Source organism: Aethalodelphis obliquidens, unplaced genomic scaffold (assembly GCF_003676395.1).
Source record: "Aethalodelphis obliquidens isolate GAN/ISIS:26980383/991018 unplaced genomic scaffold, ASM367639v1 scaffold91, whole genome shotgun sequence".
Taxonomy (NCBI): domain Eukaryota; kingdom Metazoa; phylum Chordata; class Mammalia; order Artiodactyla; family Delphinidae; genus Aethalodelphis; species Aethalodelphis obliquidens.
Window position 1 is genome coordinate 6,827,128 of NW_020838035.1, and position 19,103 is coordinate 6,846,230.

Below are 19,103 nucleotides of genomic sequence, written 5' to 3' on the forward strand. Positions count from 1 at the left end.
GTGTGTGTGTCTGTGTGTGTGTCTGTGTGTGTGTGTGTCTGTGTGTGTGTGTCTGTGTCTGTGTGTGTGTGTGTCTGTGTCTGTGTGTGTGTGTGTCTGTGTGTGTCTGTGTCTGTGGGTGTGTGTGTGTGCGCCTGTGTGTGTGTATGTGCCTGTGTGTGTCTGTGTCTCTGTGTGTGTGTGTTTGGAGCGGGCAGAATATACAAAGCACTCGCCACTGTCTAGTTGCACGACATTTCTGTCATCCCGTAAGGAGACCCCTTACCCATGAAGAGCTCACTGTCCATTCCCCCTTCCCCATCCCCGGCACCCCAGCCTCCAGGTTTTGATCTGTGTGTGTCGTCTCCATGTCAGACTTCTGTGCTGTAGACTCTGCAGACCAAAGCAAGTGAGCCTGGTGGGTTTCCATCGTGTTTGGCATAAATCCCAAGACCATCCCTACCTCTGCTGCCGGGACGGATGCAGTGACAGGGCAGAGGCGTAGAGCCCCAGGTGTGCTGACATCCGTGCGCACGTGGTGGGGGATATCTGTGATGAAGAGAGCTCTGGCTTCTGTTTTTCAGAGGATGATTTGCCCAAAATAGCCATCAGTAAGGTTCGTCTAACAGTTTTATCTTAAGAGTTCGTGTACCAAGGCTTCCAGCGGAAATTAGTATTCCCAGAGCATTCCCAAGGTCCATGGGACGGCTTTCCATCCCGCAGACCACATGTCTCTTGTATCCTGAGAGAGCTTCTCACCTGCGGTGTTGCTGCCCACGAGGTCGACCCGTATCCCGTTGCTGGGGCAGGAAGCTCTGTGTGTTCTCTGCTCTTTCTTTGTAGTGACAAGTGGTGTGGTAGAGACTGTCCAGAATGGAAGGAAAGAAACGGTGCTGTTTTTCAGGAGGAAGCGCAGGCAGGGAGAGCGATAGGGGCACCTTTCCTTAGTATTTGATGGGTTGATCTGTGAAACCGCCTTGCCCCGTAGGTGTTCGCCATGAAGGCCTGGTGGGGCGCGTCCGCTGTTTACCAACAGCAGGAAGTGTCAGCTCAGAGCCTGACGGCGTTCCCCCGCTCAGCAGTGACAAGGAACAGTTACCAATCGACTACTGATAACACGCGACGGCTTGGATAGGTTCTCAAGGGGGTTCTGCCGCCTGGAAAAAGCCCGTCTGCAGGGGTCACATGCTGGATGACGCCATTGACATAACATTCTCGAAATGACGAAATGTTAGATGTGGAGCCAGAGTTGAGGGGTGGTCCGGGGGGGCTCGGTGTGCTGGTAACGTGGCACAGGGAGGTCCTCGTGGTGATGGAACAGGGTTCTGGATCTTGACTGCGGTGGTCGTTACACAGGCCTGCGCGTGTGATCAAACAGTGCCGCACTGCACACACGTGGCGCGCGTTCACCTCCTGGGTCTGGGCGTTGTACTGTAGGGGCATAAGATGCCACCAGTGGGGGAAGGGTACAACGTGGGGCCTCTCTATTACATCTCTGCAGCGTCCTGCGATTCCGTAAGCATTTCAAAATTAAATTTTTTTTAAAAAAAAAGCGAAGTAATGCTTGGCTGTACCTGGACTGCTGCCGACGGTCAAACCTGATTGGCCAAGTGTGGGCAGGGAGGCCACACAGACCCCCAGAATAGCTTAGCCCCACCCACACTGGATGGTGAGCTCCCGGGGGCAGGGCAGGGTCCTGGCAGCAGCATCGACGCAGAATGGGGCCAGACACCTGAGTACACAGCATCCTCCGTTTAGATGGCAGGGGTTCAGCGCACGTTAATTCTTAACGGCCAGGTGCTGGTCACCAGCCCCCGAAACGCCCGCCAGATTGTCCCTCTTCCAGGCGTATTAATTGCACACCCCGCTGCAGAGGCTGGCCCAGGAATTCGTGATTTGGCTCCTGCAGTGTCGTAAACAGCAGCAGCTGCGGCTTTGCTCTTCGCGCTCTGGCTCCCGGGAACATCCTTCTGACCAAGCGGATCCGGTTCCTTTGTTCCACTGGGCACACGTGGGAAATGCAGCAGAAACCGTGGGCCCATGCTGGACCGCTCTGCAGGGGGTGTGACACACAGAGATGCACGCCCTGGGGTGTTGAAAGAGCCTGCTGCCTCCCGGCCACATCCTCCCACCCGTAGCCTCTGTGGGGACAGAGCTGGACAGGGGAGCCAAGGGGATCCAGCACTGCAGCTGTGGAAGGCTGGCGCGTGTGCACGGGTGCACCTCTTGCTTTAAGGCTGAGCACGGGAGGGGTAGTCCGAGTTAGCGTATCCTGAGGAAGCTGGATTCTTCTCCCAATTCAGTGCTGACCTGCCTGTAAGAAACACACGTGGGACATGGTCAGGGATCGATCTGTCGATGAAGATCTCACCAGGGGCTTGCAGGACTTAACCCTCTGTTTGTCCAGAAACAAGGAAGCGTGTGGAGAGAACAAAGATGCTTAGTCGTCTCTCGGGGAGGTCGGGAGAAGGGAAGAGGGCCGTCACCATCCCCCAAACCTCACAGAGCTCTTGGAGCCACTCGCCCCTGAGAAAGGCCCAGGAGCCAGAGGCAGCGTTCACCATAAGGTCACTTGCGTCCCCTCAGGCTGTCCCCTTGTCAACGATGAGCATCCTCCAGTTGGTGGAATGCATTCATTGTGTGGTGGGGGATTTTGGGGGGCCGCGGCACGTGGCCTGCGGGATTTCAGTTCCCCAGCCAGGGATGGAACCCGGGCCCTCGGCAGGGAGAGCACGGAGTCCTAACCGCTGGACCACCAGGGAAGTCCCTGTGGGAGAGTTTCTCAGTGCGGATACCTTGAACACAGGATATGAAATCTTTTTCCTCTCCTCTCTATCTGAAACACATCCAGTCAGCCCAGCCCAGTGATATTCCTGGGAGCGGCAAGGTGCGGGAGAAGACGGCGTGCTTCTCCCCTACCCTGTCTCACCTGTGCCAGGGGAGCAAGAGACTGCGCTTATGCCGCCCGAGGTGTCACGGGGTCTCGCTCCGGAGGCCTCTGGGCATCCCTCCAAATGGGAAGGACAGATTTTCAGGTCTGTGGGGGACAGAGGATGTGTTCACACTGGGGGTGCTGCTTTATCTTGTCCTTAGGCATCTTGACGATGCTGTTACTTCTTCTAAGTCGCCTGAGCTCTGTGCACAACTGCTAAGTGCAAATGTTCCCCCGACCATTTGCTGCTCCACAGCCCCTGCCCTTGACGTGGATTGGCAGAACAACACTACCTTTGCTTCGTGTAGCACAGACATGTGTATCCACGTCTGCAGACTCGGCTGTGACCGCCCGGTCAAAACGTTCCAGGGACACACAGTAAGTGCGAGTTCTGACTGTGGGGCTCAGGTTCGTGCGAATGTGCTGGGAGCTGGGAGCTGGCTCCTCTCTGCCTAGAGTTAAAGGATGCTGTGACTGCAGACCAGTTCTTGTGCAGCCCACTGCTCCTTGGGCTGTTGTAGCTATCTCAGGTGATTGGCTAACCCAGTTATCCATCTGGGAAGACAGTGTAAAAAAAAAAAGTGACCTGAGATGAGCCAGATGTTGGATTTTGCAGGAAAGACTTTAAAGTAGCTATTATTAGACTGTATGAGGAAACAAAGGAAAGGCTGTTTGTAATGAGTGAATAGATGCAGAAGGGCAGCAGAGGAAGGAAAACTGTTCTGAAAACAGTCAAGGGGAAATCTCAGAATTGAGAGGTAGAATGTCTGAAGTGAAAATCTTAATGGATGGTGGAGGGATTGCAGAAATAAGGTTAGTAAACCTGAAGAGAGATCACAGAAGCTAGCCAATTTGAAGAACTGATAAAAGATTGAACAAATGAATAGAGACTTAATGACCTACGAGACAGTGTGAAGAGCTCTAGCATATATGTGTAATGGAGAGAGAAGAAAAGAATGGAACAGAAAAATTATTTGAAACGATGATTTTGCCAAATTTTCCTAAATTTGGTGGAAAACAACATTCAATCCAAGAAACTCAAGACACCAGCTGACTTCTCACTGAATTCCTTTTTTTAATTAATTAATTTTTTTTATCGAGGTGTAGTTAATTTACAATATTATATAAGTTTCAGGTGTACAACATAGCGATTCAAATTTTTGAAGATTATAATCTATTTATAGTTATTATAAAATATTGGGTATATTCCCTGTGCTGTACACTATATCCTTGTAGCTTATCTATTTTATGCGTAATAGTTTGTACCTCTTAATCCCCTCCCCCTGTCTTGCCCCTCCCCCTTCCCTCTCCCCAGCAATAACCGTTAGCTTGTTCTCTGTATCTGTGAGTCTGCTTCTTTTTTCTTTTTTTTCTTTTTTGCGGTACGGGGGCCTCTCACTGCTGTGGCCTCTCCCGTTGCGGAGCACAGGCTCCGGACACGCAGGCTCAGCGGCCATGGCTCACGGGCCCAGCCGCTCCGCGGCATGTGGAATCCTCCCGGACCGGGGCACGAACCTGCGTCCCCTGCATCGACAGGCGGGCTCTCAACCACTGCGCCACCAGGGAAGCCCTGCTTCTTTTTTCTTATATTCACTAGTTTGTTGTATTTTTTTGGATTCCACATATAAGTGGTAGCGTACGATATTTGTCTGACTTAGTTTATTCACTAAGCACAACACCCTCCAAGTTCATGTTGTTGCCAGCGGCAGAATTTCATTCTTTTCTTGTCTGAGTAGTATTCCGTGTCTCTGTGTGTGTGTGTGTGTGTGTGTACCACATTTTCCTTATCCACTCATCTGTTGATGGACACTTAGGTTGCTTCCATGTCTTGGCTATTGTAAATAACGCTGCTGTGAACATTGAGGTGCGTGTGTCTTTTCAAATTAGCGTTTTTGTTCTCTGGATGCATCATCAGATCCTCCCGCATAGCCCATGAGGCTCTTTGCAGCCTTTCCCTGGCAGATCCCTCTAGTGTGCAACGCCCCCGCCTCTACCCCGGTCCTCCTGGAGGACCTGCTGGCTTTGAGCGCCTCACACCTGCACTGTTCCCCACCTTTGACTCACGGCGTCCCTTGCCACTAACTTACCTGACATAAGTTGCGTTGTCCTTGGCACTTGCGTTCCCTTAGTACCCACTTCCTCCAGCATCTGTCCCTACAGGTCCCTGCTTCCAAAAGAAGGTTCTTTCAGAGCCCAGGGACCAGTTGTCCCGTTACCATCTTGTCGTGTCTATAAACAGACCCTTCTTTTTTAATTTTTCTGACCTAAACTTACTTCTCCTCTACGCCTAGACCGTCCCCGAGCTTTCACTAGGAAATCTTTGTGACTTGCCCTATGCCCCATTCGGGACTTTTGTGCCATCGCACCACCTGGCTCTTTAAACGGGTCTCATTGCAGCCCATCATTCCACACACGCTGTGAGCTAAATGTAGTTGAGCTGATTTCTTCCCGAGACCCCGTGAGCCGTTTCTGGGTGCTTTCTGGGAATTGTGACTTGGGCTGCAGAGGGAGGGAGAGGAAAGTCCACTTGCACCCTGGAAGATGCGAGGGGGTTCGACTGGGGACAGTCAGTGGGCACCAGCTCCCTCTTGCAGGCAGGCCCTTGGAGATGCGCCCTCGGGTTCTGTTCTCAGCAGTTACACTCAGAGCCTCCCACGCTGCCCTTGTCCCCGGTGCGCACCTCTCACCAGGCACCGCCTCTCTTGGTGTCCTCCTGGGTCCGCTTGCCTGTGCACACATACTCTGTCCGACCGCCTCGACCTCCCGGGCTCACCCACAGACCCGCTCCTTGTACTGCAGGCTCCAATCCCTCCCTTTTTTCTGGGCCTTCCACCACGGGTACCACATGGAACACAGACGCAGCCTTATCCCTCCCTGTCTCGCACCGTTCAGCACTCAGTGCCCTTAGCAAGTAGCGTGACCATTACCATTTATCATCCAAACCAGAGCACTTAGCAGCGTGGGATTAATTGGGAAGTTAATTATGGGTGTGAAATGAGTTAATTGTTAGGCTGCAGCAACAGGCATGAGGGAACGGGACGGGGCTCCACGGTCCCCCTACTAGAAATGGGAGGCCCGAGACCCGCGACTGGCTCCCGCCGTCTCTCCCCGGCCCACCCCGCTGGGCACATAGTTCCCCGCCTCCACTCAGCTGCAGGCGGCTCCCTTGCCCACGGGAGCATTTGCCTCGTCCTCCAGGATTTAGCCTCGAGGTCCCCTGGCCTCCAGAACCGGAAGGCCGCCTGCGGCCTTGTTCCTTTCTGCGCCTCCCCCCCCCGCCCCCCCCCCCCCCCCCCCCCCCCCTGCTAGAGCTTTCCATATGGGCCGAGTTACGGCGTTCTGTTTACTTGGCTCTGTTTGCTCTGGAAGTAGCCAGGTAACGTGTGCTCGTCTGCGTGTGTGTGTTCAGGTCACATCGTCTTGGGCCTGGGTTTACCCCTCTGGCAACCTTGCTTCTTTACGTTTCCTCCCCCTCCACTCAGCACCAAAAGAGACATGTCCTGACAGATTTAGACAGAGCGGGCAGCTGCTGTATCAAGAGTGAGCAGGAAAATGACTTTCCGAGTCAGCTTTAAAATAACTTACAGGTCTTCCTGGTTTTACGTACTGCCCTTACTCTGTGTAAATTCATTTGGCTTCCTTCCTAGTTGTGATTTTTTTTTGTTTTTTTTTCCTTAGAGAACTGAGATGGGGGTGGCTGGTTATGTGTGGCACACGGCTGTACATTTTGTATCACGGAGCTAGGCGGAGTAAGGAAAGGGGGCATGTGCACGTGGCCTGGGCGTGTTCTTTTCTATCCAGGGTGGATGCAAGTAGGCTTTTTTGCAGAGGACGGTGCGCTCCTTCCCCCTGCTGGAAGGTTGTATTACTGCGCCCAGGCCCTTCTTTCTTTTTGAAACCCTTTGCTCTCTTTCAGAATGAGGTCAATGCCATCAAATGGGACCCTTCTGGGATGTTGCTAGCATCCTGCTCTGATGACATGACATTAAAGGTAAAGCATTCTAAAAGGCTGAGCCGTTTGACCCTAGACGACCCCCTGTACTCAGTGCTGGTCTTAACATTCACTGCTCCCCCAGCTGCATATTCTGTTCTGAGCGCTGTTCCCGCTTGGCAAATGGCAAGTCGCTGTCCTGCAGTGACCTCCTGCTTCATCCTGCCCTTCCTGCGGCCTTTCTCATGGGCGCCCCCTAGTGTTCAGCCGGCCCCTCTGCTGGCCAGTCTGCCAGCTGCCCACCCCACTGGGCGTGAGCTTCCCAGAGGCGGGAACCTAAGGAACGCTCCCAGCAGGGATGGTGGAGAACCTCCCCCGGTGGGAGAAGCAGCCGTTGCTCACCTTGTCCCCAATGTGTTCTCTAGATCTGGAGTATGAAGCAGGATACGTGTGTTCATGACCTTCAAGCTCACAGCAAAGAAATATATACCATAAAGTGGAGTCCCACCGGGCCAGCCACCAGCAACCCCAACTCCAACATCATGCTAGCAAGGTAAAGGGGAGATAGCCCTCAGCCCGGTCTCGGTTCCTAAAAGTAGCCGTGCTCACTGTGGCTGAGCCAGCAACATGGCCGGGAAACGTTATTCATATCCAGAGAGCCCAGAAAATGTTGCCAAGTTGTCTTCCAAATGTGCTTACACCCTTCCAAAGAACGGAGAGGCGGCTGATTTTGAAAGGGCCCCGAGACATAAATTATCACGTGACGGCTAACTTGAGGTAAGGACGGTCTTAACCATGAGGCTGGTGAGAGGAATCAATACATGTCCGGGCCCCCGGCGCTTTGCTTTCCTGATGGAGAAAGGAAACAATTCAGCTTGGACCTCGGGCTCGGTGTACTTGGTTCAACTTGGAGCTGCAGGTGGTGAGAATGCTGAATGGTGGTAAAGTCTCCCCAGCCGCAGCCAGATCTGACCTAACCGTTTATACAGTGAATGCCCCCCTCCCGCCAAGACACCAGCGTTGGAGGCAGAGGAGTGGCTAGTCAGTCAGATGCCAGAATTGGGAAGAGTGGTTGTAGGTCACCACAGCGGCCTCCGCAGAGCTACGTCACTTAGGCTGCGGTCAGCAGACTTGTCCCCGCGCTCATTGGACCCCATGCACGATATAACGTTCCAATCCCAATATGATATTTTAACACGAACCTTTAGAAAAACGAACTAAAGAGATTCTGAGGCTGAATTTCCGGATTACTTAGGGGTCCGGAGACCGTGATCCAACAGAGCGTGGGTGTGTGTTTAGCTGTTTGGCCTGGGAAAGACCAGGCTTGCAAGGAATGTTTCCCTGCCAGGAAGCACGAGTGGGTTGGTTCTGTATAGGTGCAGAGAACAGGGTTGTGGGGAGAAGTGGCAGGTGGCATGGCCCTCCTATAAATGAGGGAGAGCCCTCCGTCTTTGTGGTGTAGCTGTGGGGTGGGCGGCCTCGCCCGGCAGCAAGGACTCTTGGAACTGAGAGGACCGACCCCAGGCCACCTGTTAGAAAACACTGGACGGAAGTCCCACATCGGCTGAAAGGCCGATCCAGAAAGACACGAAGGCTGTTACTCTCTTATTTCAAGTAACTGTCGTGAAATCCACTTAAATGTCTAGGGTACAGATTTTCTTTATAACTCGGAAGGTGCTTTGTATCACGTGGCACCCGTTACGAGCGTAAGCGGTCGTTCTACTTAACGAGCATAGAGGGACATGCTGCTGCCTGGAAGCCCCTACAGAGAGAAGGAGCGCCGGGTGAAGCATCTTTGTGCTGTGTACTCTTCTTTCAAATTTGGAAATTACTGAAATTTGCAGCTCCCAGGAGTGCGATTGTGTATTTGGATGCAATTATATTTTAATTCTGTACTCGCTCGGTTTGGTATTTCCCCACATACGGCTCTCAGCACTGTTTTAGTTGGCAACGATAGATGTTGTGTTGGTAAGTTGTGGGAGCACTTTAGAAAATGTAGTGAATACAAAAGTACGTATCATTCATATCTTAGAAAAACACACAGACAAATGAGTGTGGACGTCAGTTTGTTTCCCTCATAACAGCACCCAACAAAAGGAGAAGATTTGTTTTACGACCGTGGCTTTGTTTTCAGTGTATCTGGTTCACGGTTTAGAAGAGGAAGAGTGTACCCGCTTGTTGTCTCTCGAAACGTAAGAGCCAGGAAGGGAGAGCAGTGCCCGCTGTCCGTGCCGCGTCTTAGGGAAACAGTCGGGAACCCGCGTGTGTTGTGGTGACGTTTTCTCTCCCGTCTTTCCAGTGCTTCGTTCGACTCTACAGTTCGACTGTGGGACGTGGAGCGGGGTGTTTGCATCCACACACTCACCAAACACCAGGAACCAGTCTATAGTGTAGCTTTTAGCCCCGACGGGAAGCACTTGGCCAGCGGCTCCTTTGACAAGTGTGTGCACATCTGGAACACTCAGGTAATTCCCTGGTTCCCACTGCCCACTCCTCTCCAGAGGGAGCACCCCCAACAGTCGTGTTTTTGGTGGCCCACGCCCGGAACGGCAACCAGGGAATGAGTGTGTGCTCAGGAATGCCTCACCTCAGACGCGGAGCCGTGACACAAACCCCAGCTCCCCGGGTGGACCCCAGACCCGGTGCCATCTGCCCTGTGTTCCGTGGGGGCGGTCGGTCTTCCCCGCCAGGGACGCCCATCGACTCGTTGCTTTTTCTGAGTCCTTGGCGGGTAAGCCCTCCACCTGCCTCTTCCTTCTCTTGGGCATGAGCAGTCACCTTGGAAGATCGTAACCCAGTCATCTTCCCACCCGAGACGCTGCCCTGTGGGTACTGAGGTCTAGGTCGGAAGTGGCATTCCACCCGAGCTTTCCAGGGGGAACGGCCGTCCGGGGGGAGGCCAGCCCTGACCGCCTCTGCTCCACACCAGCTCCTGTAGCTTCTTCAGGGAACAAAATCAAGGACCATGGGGAATATTCGTTGGCTGTTGTCATGGCATTTTGATTTTTTGAAGGGAAGTGTTTTATGTTTGGGTAGCAGCAGGAATGTCCCTGTTGGTTCTGCTGTCACAGAAGTAAAAGGAGACGGGGTTTGAGTATACTGGGCTCTTGTGTCTCCTGCTAATGGAAGAGGGAAATGTGCTATGGGAGGGATTACTGCAGACAGCCAGCAATCCATCCTGTGTGGCCTCAGGATGGATGAAATGGCCTCTCCTCTCCTGGTTTTCTGGGGGTTTTTTTGTTTGTTTGTTTCGTTTTGTCTTTTGTTTTTGTATTTTTGGGCCGCCCTGTGCAGCACGTGGGCTCTTAGTTCCCCAACCAGGGATTGAACTCGTGCCCCCTGCAGTGGAAGCGCGGAGTCCTAACCACTGGACCGCCAGGGAAATCCCTCCCCTCCTGTTTGTTCCCACGCTCCTTCCTGATTCCTTTAGGCCTGGGTGGCATTTGGATGGATGTACTTTCTCAAGCCCGCTCCCCCTTGTGGCTGGTGCAGGGGGGGCGGTGCGGGAGCCACGTTAGCTGGCGGGGCGGGGGGGGGGGGGGGCCGGGGGGGGTCCACTGAGACCTCAGGCTTCCCAGGAGCCGCCTCACGTGCTCACGTCTTCTCCGCGAGTAAGAGGCGACGACAGCCCTTACGTGGAGCCAGCCTGGTGCCGAGCCCAGCCTCAGAGCCCCAGATGGGCCACCCGGAAAACAGACATTAGCGTGTAGCCGTCCGTTCATGGAGCTCTTGCTGGAAATAGTGATGGATGGATTTCTGAAATGACATCATCAGTTAGATAACTCCTGCTGTCAGCAAGTCATTAAATCATTTTACCCCTTTATTTACTTTTTTTTATAAGTCACAGAACTCTTTGAGACATGTCGAGGGTCTCTTTAATCTTCAGTGCGATGGACACCTTCTCTAAATATAAACACACGCGAGATCTTGTTGACGTGCCCCTTCCCCGGCTGCCTCAGTCCCCCTGCCACCCTCAGTCGCTGGCCCCCGGGAATGACCCCTGGGAGGCGTGACCTCGGCTGCAACATGTTTAGGTCGACTCCGCGGGCTGCCGTAGGTCAGCTGTGCCCCCCTGGCAGCAGGTCTGAGAGGCGCGTTACGGCCACTGAAAACTCCGTTAGCTTCTATGTTTGAACGTTTCTGTGCCGACACCCTGGGGGTCCACGTCGGCGCTCTGCATCGCGAGTGACGGTGGCTTTGCTTTGCAGAGCGGAAGTCTCGTCCACAGCTACCGAGGCACCGGCGGCATCTTCGAGGTGTGCTGGAACGCCCGAGGGGACAAAGTGGGCGCCAGCGCGTCGGACGGCTCCGTAAGCAGCACCCGTAGTTTCCTGGGGGGCGGAGGGCTCGGCGGTGGAGACGCGAAAAGTCAGACCCCTGATACCCGCGGGGGCTTCCGGCGCTGTGGTGGCCTCCGAGCGCCGCGGCCAGTGTGTTGGTGAAGGAAACTGCTGGGCCTCTGGGAGCAGCCGTCTCTCTGACTTCCTGAATGGCGTTTTCTCGGTGAAATTGGTGGTCCGCAGCCGGGGTGATTCTGCCCCCTGGAGGACATCTGCAGCGTCTGGAGGCGTTTTGGGTGCCACCGCTCTGGTCGGGGGGCTACTGGCATCTGGTGGGCGGAGGCCAGGGCTGCTGCTCAGACCTCCTGCAGGGCACAGGACGCCCACAGGAGAGACGTGACCGGCCCCAAGGAGCGCAGGTGCCGAGGCTGAGAAACTTGGTCCTGCCTTGGCTCCCAGCCTGCTGGGCCCTCTGCTGATAAAGGCCCGGCTTTGCATTCCACGGGTCTCCGGGGTCCCGGTGGCCCTCTGCTGATCCCCTAAGATGTCTAGCTTTTGGATTCACGCCTGCACTTGGAACTGCCATGAGCTGTAGGGCAGGTGGCAATGGGCTGGCTGGCCAGATGTCAGCCCGGCCCCAGATGTGTGCTCAGGTGTGTTTTGCCCTCTGCCCCGCCACGTCGGTGTCTGGTCTGTGACACCCGCCCATGGCTGTGGCCACCCCATTAGTTCCCAGCATAGCCCTTGACCTGGCTGTTCCCCTCTGTCCTGTTTGCCTGGGGTTGGTTGGTCAGATGCTCAGACGTTAGCCTGTCGTTAGAGATGCTCTGAACCCTCTCTACTGTGTACCAATAAAACTTTGTCAAAAGTGGGTAACAGGCTGGATTTGGTCCATGGGCCGTTTGCCATCCTCTGCTCTAAAGGCGTCTTGTGTCGTGTCTCGAGATAACAGGAACTTTCTCTCTCCTTCCAGGTGTGTGTCTTAGATCTGCGAAAGTAAACACGAAGTATTTCAGAAACAAGAAGAGAATTCTAACGGACCAGCAGTGAATGTGTGGGGTTGTAGCACTATTCAAACACGATTCTGTCAGCTCCAAAACTGTATGAACTTGACCTTAGAGTGTACTTTGAAATCAACTCATCCCTGGCCACAGGAGTCTCTATTTTTTTGTAATCTTTATCAAGAAGTTTAAAACAAAAACAAACACACAGTCATATCAAAGGGGGAAAAGAATGGTTTCCACCTGGAACATTCAGCCTGGGAAGCATGAAGCCACCAGCTAGACAGTGCACGGTTTGGTTTCCATCCAGAACAGGCTCTGATGGCTGAGAGGAAAAGAAAAAAAAAAAACTGTGCCAAAAAGAAAAAGAAAAAAAATGCTGTGATAAACCAAAAGAGGGGTGGGGAACTCCTCACGTGGTGGGTTTTTTTTTTTTTCCTTCCTAAAAATTTGGACACTACAGTTACTCTCACCAGGATGTTCAAAGACCAGTTTGTACGGATGACACGGGCAGCTTTGTAATCCCAACACTTTCTATTTTCTAGACTCTTTGTCACGTGGTTTTTCTATGGGCTGGAATCCTGTCGTCTGGGGGCCTTGGGTCTGAGGTGGAAACTGTTTTGGGTTTGTTGCTTCTTTGCTGATGTCGCCTGCCCCCTCCACCTCCTTCCTTCCTTCCTTCCTTCGTGGTCCTGGTTGGCATCACGCCCTCACAGAGTCTCTGACAGGCGGGGCTTTCTCGCCCTCCCCTCCCCTCCCCCCTCCCCCTCGCGCACTCTCTCCGCCCCTTCCTCATAGTTGCTTCCCATCTTAGGTCTCAAGGGCACTTTTGGCGCATAATAAGTGCTTTATGTAAGAAGGCAGGGCAGGGGGACTTTTTACAGGAGGAAGAAAAAAATAAGTGACTTATAAGAGAAAGAACCCAGAGTATTTTTGGAGAAAAAAAAATATTTTTATGTTAAAACAATTTTAAAATCCTAAAATGGCCATCAGACATAGAGAGCTTTGTGTGATTCATATTTAAAAAAAAAAATAAAGTTTAGGAAGACGCAGGCAGGGTCTGAGGTAGCTTTTTCCCTTCACTTTCAGCCTGTCGAGAGGCAGTGAGGAATCTGTGTGGGAAGGGGCCAGCTCTGGGGTCGGCGTTGGGACTGTTCTACAGCAGAGAGGAAACTCCGGGCCCTTCCAGCTCGAAGACGACCTTGGCGTGTTTCAGGGTGTGTTGACCACATAGTAGGCAGCAGGAGAGACCTGGAGAAGCGTGCCTTTGGACCCAAGAAGTGTTCCCAGGACCAGCGGCGTGAAAGGGGCCGTCACAGCCGTCCACTGGGCAGGATGCCGCCTGGCATCGTTCGGGCCGCGGGGCCACTTGTGGTCCCCCCACCAAGAGCACCTCGGCTGGTCCTTGCACAGCTGACGGGATGGGCTCCAGGATCTCACTGGGTCTAATATCGACAAAAACGAACAGGGAGAGAGGTTTTCGGTCCTGAAGGTGAATTCCGTAGGTAGAGTGTCACTAATAATTTCTGTCCCCTTCATAGTTTCTTCCTCTTGCAACAGAGGAGGAGAAAGGTTTTCTTTTTGTAATAATGAATCTTTTTACTGTTTTTAAAAAATTAAACGTGGCTTTGTGTTCCTAGAGGAGTTTTCCTTTCATTGGATCAGGTGACCTTTGTACTTTTGTTGTCGTAACCCGACGCTGACCCATCTTTTAAATTAGCAGCGGGGGAAGCAGCGGAAGACGGCCTCTGGGTTCGTCCGTCTTCCTGCAGCCACAGGCTGGGATGGGGCAGGGGGCCGGGCCCGGGGGGCTGGCGGCAGGCAGGGTGCAGCCGTGTGTGTGTGTTCCAGCAACAAGGCCCGGTGTCACTTAGAGGGTGCTGTCTGTCCGTGGAGTCAAAAGCTAACGGGCAGAGCAGACCAGGCCCTCCTGCAAGCCTCGGGTTGTCCCGGGACCAGCCCCGCGAGCCAGAGTGCATTCATCTTCCTCGGATCATTTATGGGCCTCCGTGGATCTGTGAGTTACTCGAGCCCCGTCTGCAGGAGACCAACACGTGCCCTGGTTATGTGGGAGCGGAGCGTTTCACTTGGGACCTGTTGCCTAAACGCTTGGCCTTTAAGAAGATCAAAGTCCTCCAGGGTCTCCACTGCCGTCTGTGAAGATGGCAGATGTCCCCGGGCGCACTGGTAACGCCCTGCCACCAAGAAGGTACTAGGTTTGGGGTGCAGCTCGGGGGGGTCTAGACGAACACCATCTGGACCCCCTCACCCAATGGAAATGTGTCACGTCTGCAGGCATCCGCTGTCCAGGGTCAGGACACAGTTTGCGTTTGACGAGCCAAAGCCTGCTGGCGGGTGAAGACGGTCGGTTCGCGACACGATGCTCACCGGACGGTCGCACCCAGGGTCTCCAAGCGCCGACTTTAGCCTCTTGGTAAATCTGAACCAGTTGGGACTTGCCGGGTTGGAGCCGAGGGCTGTGAGGCCGCTGACACGGGGTTCGATCCCGGCCCTGGCAGTGACCTGAGGCTAAGGAAGGCAGACCGTCCGCGTTCCTGGCGTCCTCGGCCGGCCACTGGGAGGGAGCCTCCCAGGGGCCCCAGGGAGGCAAGACGAGGAGGCAGCCAGCGCCCCTGGAAACCCGTCCCCACTCTCAGCAGGACGGCAGCCGTGCCCTGAGCCGCAGACGCTGCTTACCAGCTGCACCGTGCCAGCCAGCGCTCAGCGGACGCGTCCCTGTCATCGGTGCCCCGTGGCTCGTGTTAGCGTTGGGCGTCGTGTACAGCTTCTAACACTTGGAAGTAAAAGCCTCAGTCTCGGTGACCAAATGGGACCTCGATTCTGAAAGCAGGAGTAACACAACGACTCTCCCCGGGATTTTCGGTTGGGTTTGCGGTGACTGAGAACTCATTCTGCGCACACCTGGGAAAGGGATGCTGCCCCACGGGGCACGTCTGGCCCCACGTGACACCCAGAACGTGACGTTCGTTTTGTCTTTCTAAAAATAGATCTTGGAGCCAAGTGAAGTGCACTTTGTCAAACGTAAGGGTCTGCTTTTGTTCCTTGTTGTTTTCCCTTTTAACCTCTGTTCCACCTTTTTCTTTTTTAATCGTGTTTCTTGTCAAACGCAGAACCATTCCTCCCGCCGCTCACTGAGGTGAATTCTGGCTTCTGCGGGTTTTATTGTCTGTGTCAGACGTGCAGCCAGATGTGCTTCTGTCCGCGTTTTCCAGATTCTGTTCCATCCACACGGCCCCCGTCTCGTGCTCCCCCCCGCCCCTCACCCTCACGCACTCCCAGAAAGAGAATCACCTTGTGCGTCGTAGCTCATTTGTTTCAAGAGAGAATCAACAGATCATATTCAGTGTCTTGAATAAATTGCTCTATTTTGATAGAGAACTTGGTGGGTGTCTTTCTTCGTCTTGGTCGGCACCTCTGGGGCCCACGCTGACACCCCTGAGTGTAGACGGAGCTCTGCGTTTTCTCCAGGAATAAACGGGAGGGCCGCTTTCGGGGTCGCGATGGCAGGAGGGTCAGCTGCCCCGTTACGATAGAAAGGGAGCATGCTTTTTAGTACGTTTCCTTTGTGTTACTGTGTTTCAGGCTGGCTGTTGTAGAAAGTCAAAGCGGATGAATTTTCTCCTGTCAAGTGGGGTTGGTTTGCTGGGAGTTGGAGTTCAAGGATGAGCTTTGAGTAGTCAGCAGAACCTAAGGTGGTAGGATACTGGTGAGCGGACACTGGGCACGATGCGGACAGACCTCTGGAAACGTTGACCGGAGTCTGCTCTGTGCCAGCCGCGGCCAGGTGTTTCCACTGACGCCACTTTCGTCAGTGAACGGATGTGACGTAGTTGAATTGAGCCGCTGTCCCCGTGGTAGGCAGACGCAACGAGACGGGCTGCGTTTGGCTGTACACATGGGTCACAAAAGAAGGTCGTGGTGTCGTTTCCTCTGATCGCAGCTCGATCCTGGGCTGGAACAGAGCCAGGGGCTGGCCCACCCCTTCCTCCCTCTGCCCCAGTGTTGTCTGGGGTTCAGCCTTGCCTGGTTTTGTTTTTCTCTTTTTTAAGTCTTGCCAAGTTGACCAAGCGTGTTCCCACGTGGTGGATTTGGGGTGAAGCTCTGAGCACCCCAAGCCCTGCTGCTAAAGCCACGGGGAGGCCCCGGGGAGACCTTCGTAGCAAGCACAGTGGGCTTGCACAGCGCGGGGCAGAGCTTCCCGGGATAGATGCGTGTGGGACGCGGGCTCTGGTGGCTTCAGCAACGATGCTGGTGGCATATTCATAGCTTCGAAGGGGTTTCTGTGTGCTGTGAAGGAAACTGGGTTGAGTCCAGATTGTCCAGCTTTCATCCTCAGATGCATGGAACCCATTGCCGCAGTGATTCTAAAAATGTTTGTCCGTCGAGGCTCCCACTTTATTTCGGGAACCCAAGCTTCCCCTCACTGCGCAGAGACCTTTTTTTTTTTTTTTTTTTCCGGCTGCCCACATGTGGGTGCTGTTCCTAAGGTCCTTGAGGTGCTCCTTATATTCACGGAAAGGTTTCTGTGCACCTGTGGGTGCTGGTGGCGGTCACTGTTGGTGGAAGCCTGCAGATCACTTGGTGAGATGCATGAAAAGGGCTGGGAGAGGGTGGGAAGCAGATAACGTACCCTTACAAAAAGACGCAGAAGTGGGTGGAATGTTGTTTTTCTTTTTCTTCCAGTCTGGCTCCTTTTTCTCCCAAGTGTCTTCATCCATTTGCAAGGTAAGCAAAGGAAGACGCAGCTCCACCTGGAGGACCACGTGGGGGTCGCGGGGAGGGGGACCCGTGATGGAGGAGGGCTTGGGGAGCCTCGGGGTGGGGGGAGGGTGGGGGGCGGTACCCATGGTGGAAGGAGGCAGGGACTGTTACAGTGTTACCTTCTCCTGAAACTTGAAGTGAAATCCTCTGGGGGATGGGGGACTCCTATTAGGAATATACTTACCCTAGAGCAAAGTTCTTGAGAGAAACGGCCACCAGAAAACACAACTGTAAACCTCGAAGAGGGTATCTTTGGAATAGGGGGAATAAGTAGACTCATTTAAACGTTTCTTAAGGTGTGGTAAATAAACTGGCCAATAAATTGAAATCAAACAGAAGCCACCTGATAGGAGCAGGCTTATCTTTGCACCCAAGCTACACTCCCAGCTACACCTGTCACGTGCAAACTCCTGGCTCTGGGTCCCAGTTCCCTCCCCTTTTCAAGAACCTTCCCATCTCCCATCACCATCGGTTCCTCTCCCCTAGATCTTTCCACTTATCGTCCCAGCTACCATCTACAAAACAGTAACATAGCAGCCCCCTGCGGCAGCCAGCCTTACACGGAAGTTGCTTAAAGCCAGGCGTGGTCTGTCGTGATCTGCTGTGCTCGCTTGTTATTCCCGGGAGTGACCGATAGCATCTCTGTCCCCAGTGCCCAGGTGTAGCTTAGGGCGTGGCACGTAGCCACAGGAAGGTATCCACTCACCGGCTCACTCTGCCTCCATCCCAATCGAAACCACCCTGCCAGCTGTGACGCTGACACCCCATCTGCTGAGAGAGGTCCCTTTAACCAGATAGTCACAGCAGCCTGAGTTCTCACGTGCAAGCTCTGAACCTGACTGTGGCTAATGTAAAGCCAACAGAATGGGTGAGGATGACATTGAACACCTCGGGGGGAGCCTCTGGAGAACCAGGCTTGGGGGCCGTGTTCGGCTGCAGGATTGGGCCCATACACATAACACCGGGTGCAGACGCGGCGCTGGGAGCTGCCCACACCTTGATACTGGACACTGGGCTGGCCCCTGAAAGCACACCCCGGATGCCTTCCAAAGCACCAGCTGCCGACCCCTTTCCAGCAGTGCTTCTGCACGGCCCATGGCCTTGGGCACCCGCTTCCAGCTTAGACTTGGGACACGAATCTGATTTTCTGCCAGGCCCATGCTTTGCTCTAGCTGCGAGGGAGCCTGGGAGAGTGAGCAGCTGGCAGCTTTGCTCTAGAGTGGGGTTGAGGCTGTGCCTCATTCAGCATGGGGAGTCCTCAGAGGACGGGCTTCTGATGCTGCGGGCAGATGGAATGTCGATGCAGAGATTAAGAACGCAGATGACACCCGGGAAGTTCAAACTCCTTCACACCTGCTGGACGCTTTGGGTCAAGGTGGCTGGGACGTCGGTCCATCTTGAGGAGCACGCAGCCCTGGGTACCACGGTCACAGTCATAGGATGCCCTGAATCCATCTGCGGCCATGTGACTCCAAAAACACAAATCCAGAAGCATCCTGGACAGCTTTTCTAGAGCAGGATGGAGTCCTAGTCTTGATATAAACGAGGGTCACATGGCAGAGCTGACTGCAGTGTCCTGAGGAAATGGTGCCTTGCCTTTCGATAGACTTACCTAGGTGGCTTGCGTCTCCAGGGAATAGTATACACAGTATTTTTGCCCCCAGATATATATGCACATGTATATGTTCAGTATCTATAGTATACAGATTTTATGAATAGCCGACCGTCTGCACTGCCCATCCCCCGGCCAGCGGCTCCTGCGGATGCGGAAGACCCCCCCACGGGTGTGGACCAGGGCCTCTGGATTTCGAAATCGTGCGGGTCCTAGAACAGATCTCTCATGGATATCAAAGGACAACTCTCTATATAATTATATATGTATACTTTATATATGTAATCTATATTTCAGCTGATGGAAAGATGGAAACGTAGGCAATGATCTGAGCATAAGTCAGGTCCCAAGGATTCCTTAGACTCAATCATTGCTCAACACAACGTGGGGACCGAGGGCTAAATTGCCGGTCCAAGCCTGTCCTCCGCTGCCCCCTAGTGGTGGATAAGGAGCTTGCTGTGCGGCTGCTCCTCGGTGCTCCGTCGGTCCTGCTGCCTCTTCTCGTGGCCTTTTGGCATCATCACTATCTGACTCAAGAGCATTCTGTGGAGGTGCTGTTCAGACAGAATCCAAGGCAGGCTGGGAG

General features: G+C 53.8%; 1 protein-coding gene across 10 annotated transcripts in view; it reads left to right on the top strand.

Annotated features, from left to right (window-relative positions):
• TBL1X (transducin beta like 1 X-linked) overlaps positions 1 to 15,519 on the top strand; it is a 227,338-nt gene extending 211,819 nt beyond the window's left edge. For 8 of the 10 annotated variants that reach the window (XM_027095546.1, XM_027095547.1, XM_027095548.1 and 5 more), the window contains 6 exons: positions 3,168 to 3,289; positions 6,828 to 6,902; positions 7,268 to 7,395; positions 9,142 to 9,307; positions 11,051 to 11,152; positions 12,096 to 15,519. In XM_027095546.1, coding sequence (XP_026951347.1) covers positions 3,168 to 3,289; positions 6,828 to 6,902; positions 7,268 to 7,395; positions 9,142 to 9,307; positions 11,051 to 11,152; positions 12,096 to 12,122 — 620 coding nt within the window. In that variant the 3' untranslated portion in view covers positions 12,123 to 15,519. The remainder of the gene's footprint in view (positions 1 to 3,167; positions 3,290 to 6,827; positions 6,903 to 7,267; positions 7,396 to 9,141; positions 9,308 to 11,050; positions 11,153 to 12,095) is intronic. The other 2 variants (XR_003430506.1, XM_027095550.1) reach the window with 2 other exon arrangements.
• The last annotated feature ends 3,584 nt before the right edge of the window (positions 15,520 to 19,103 follow it).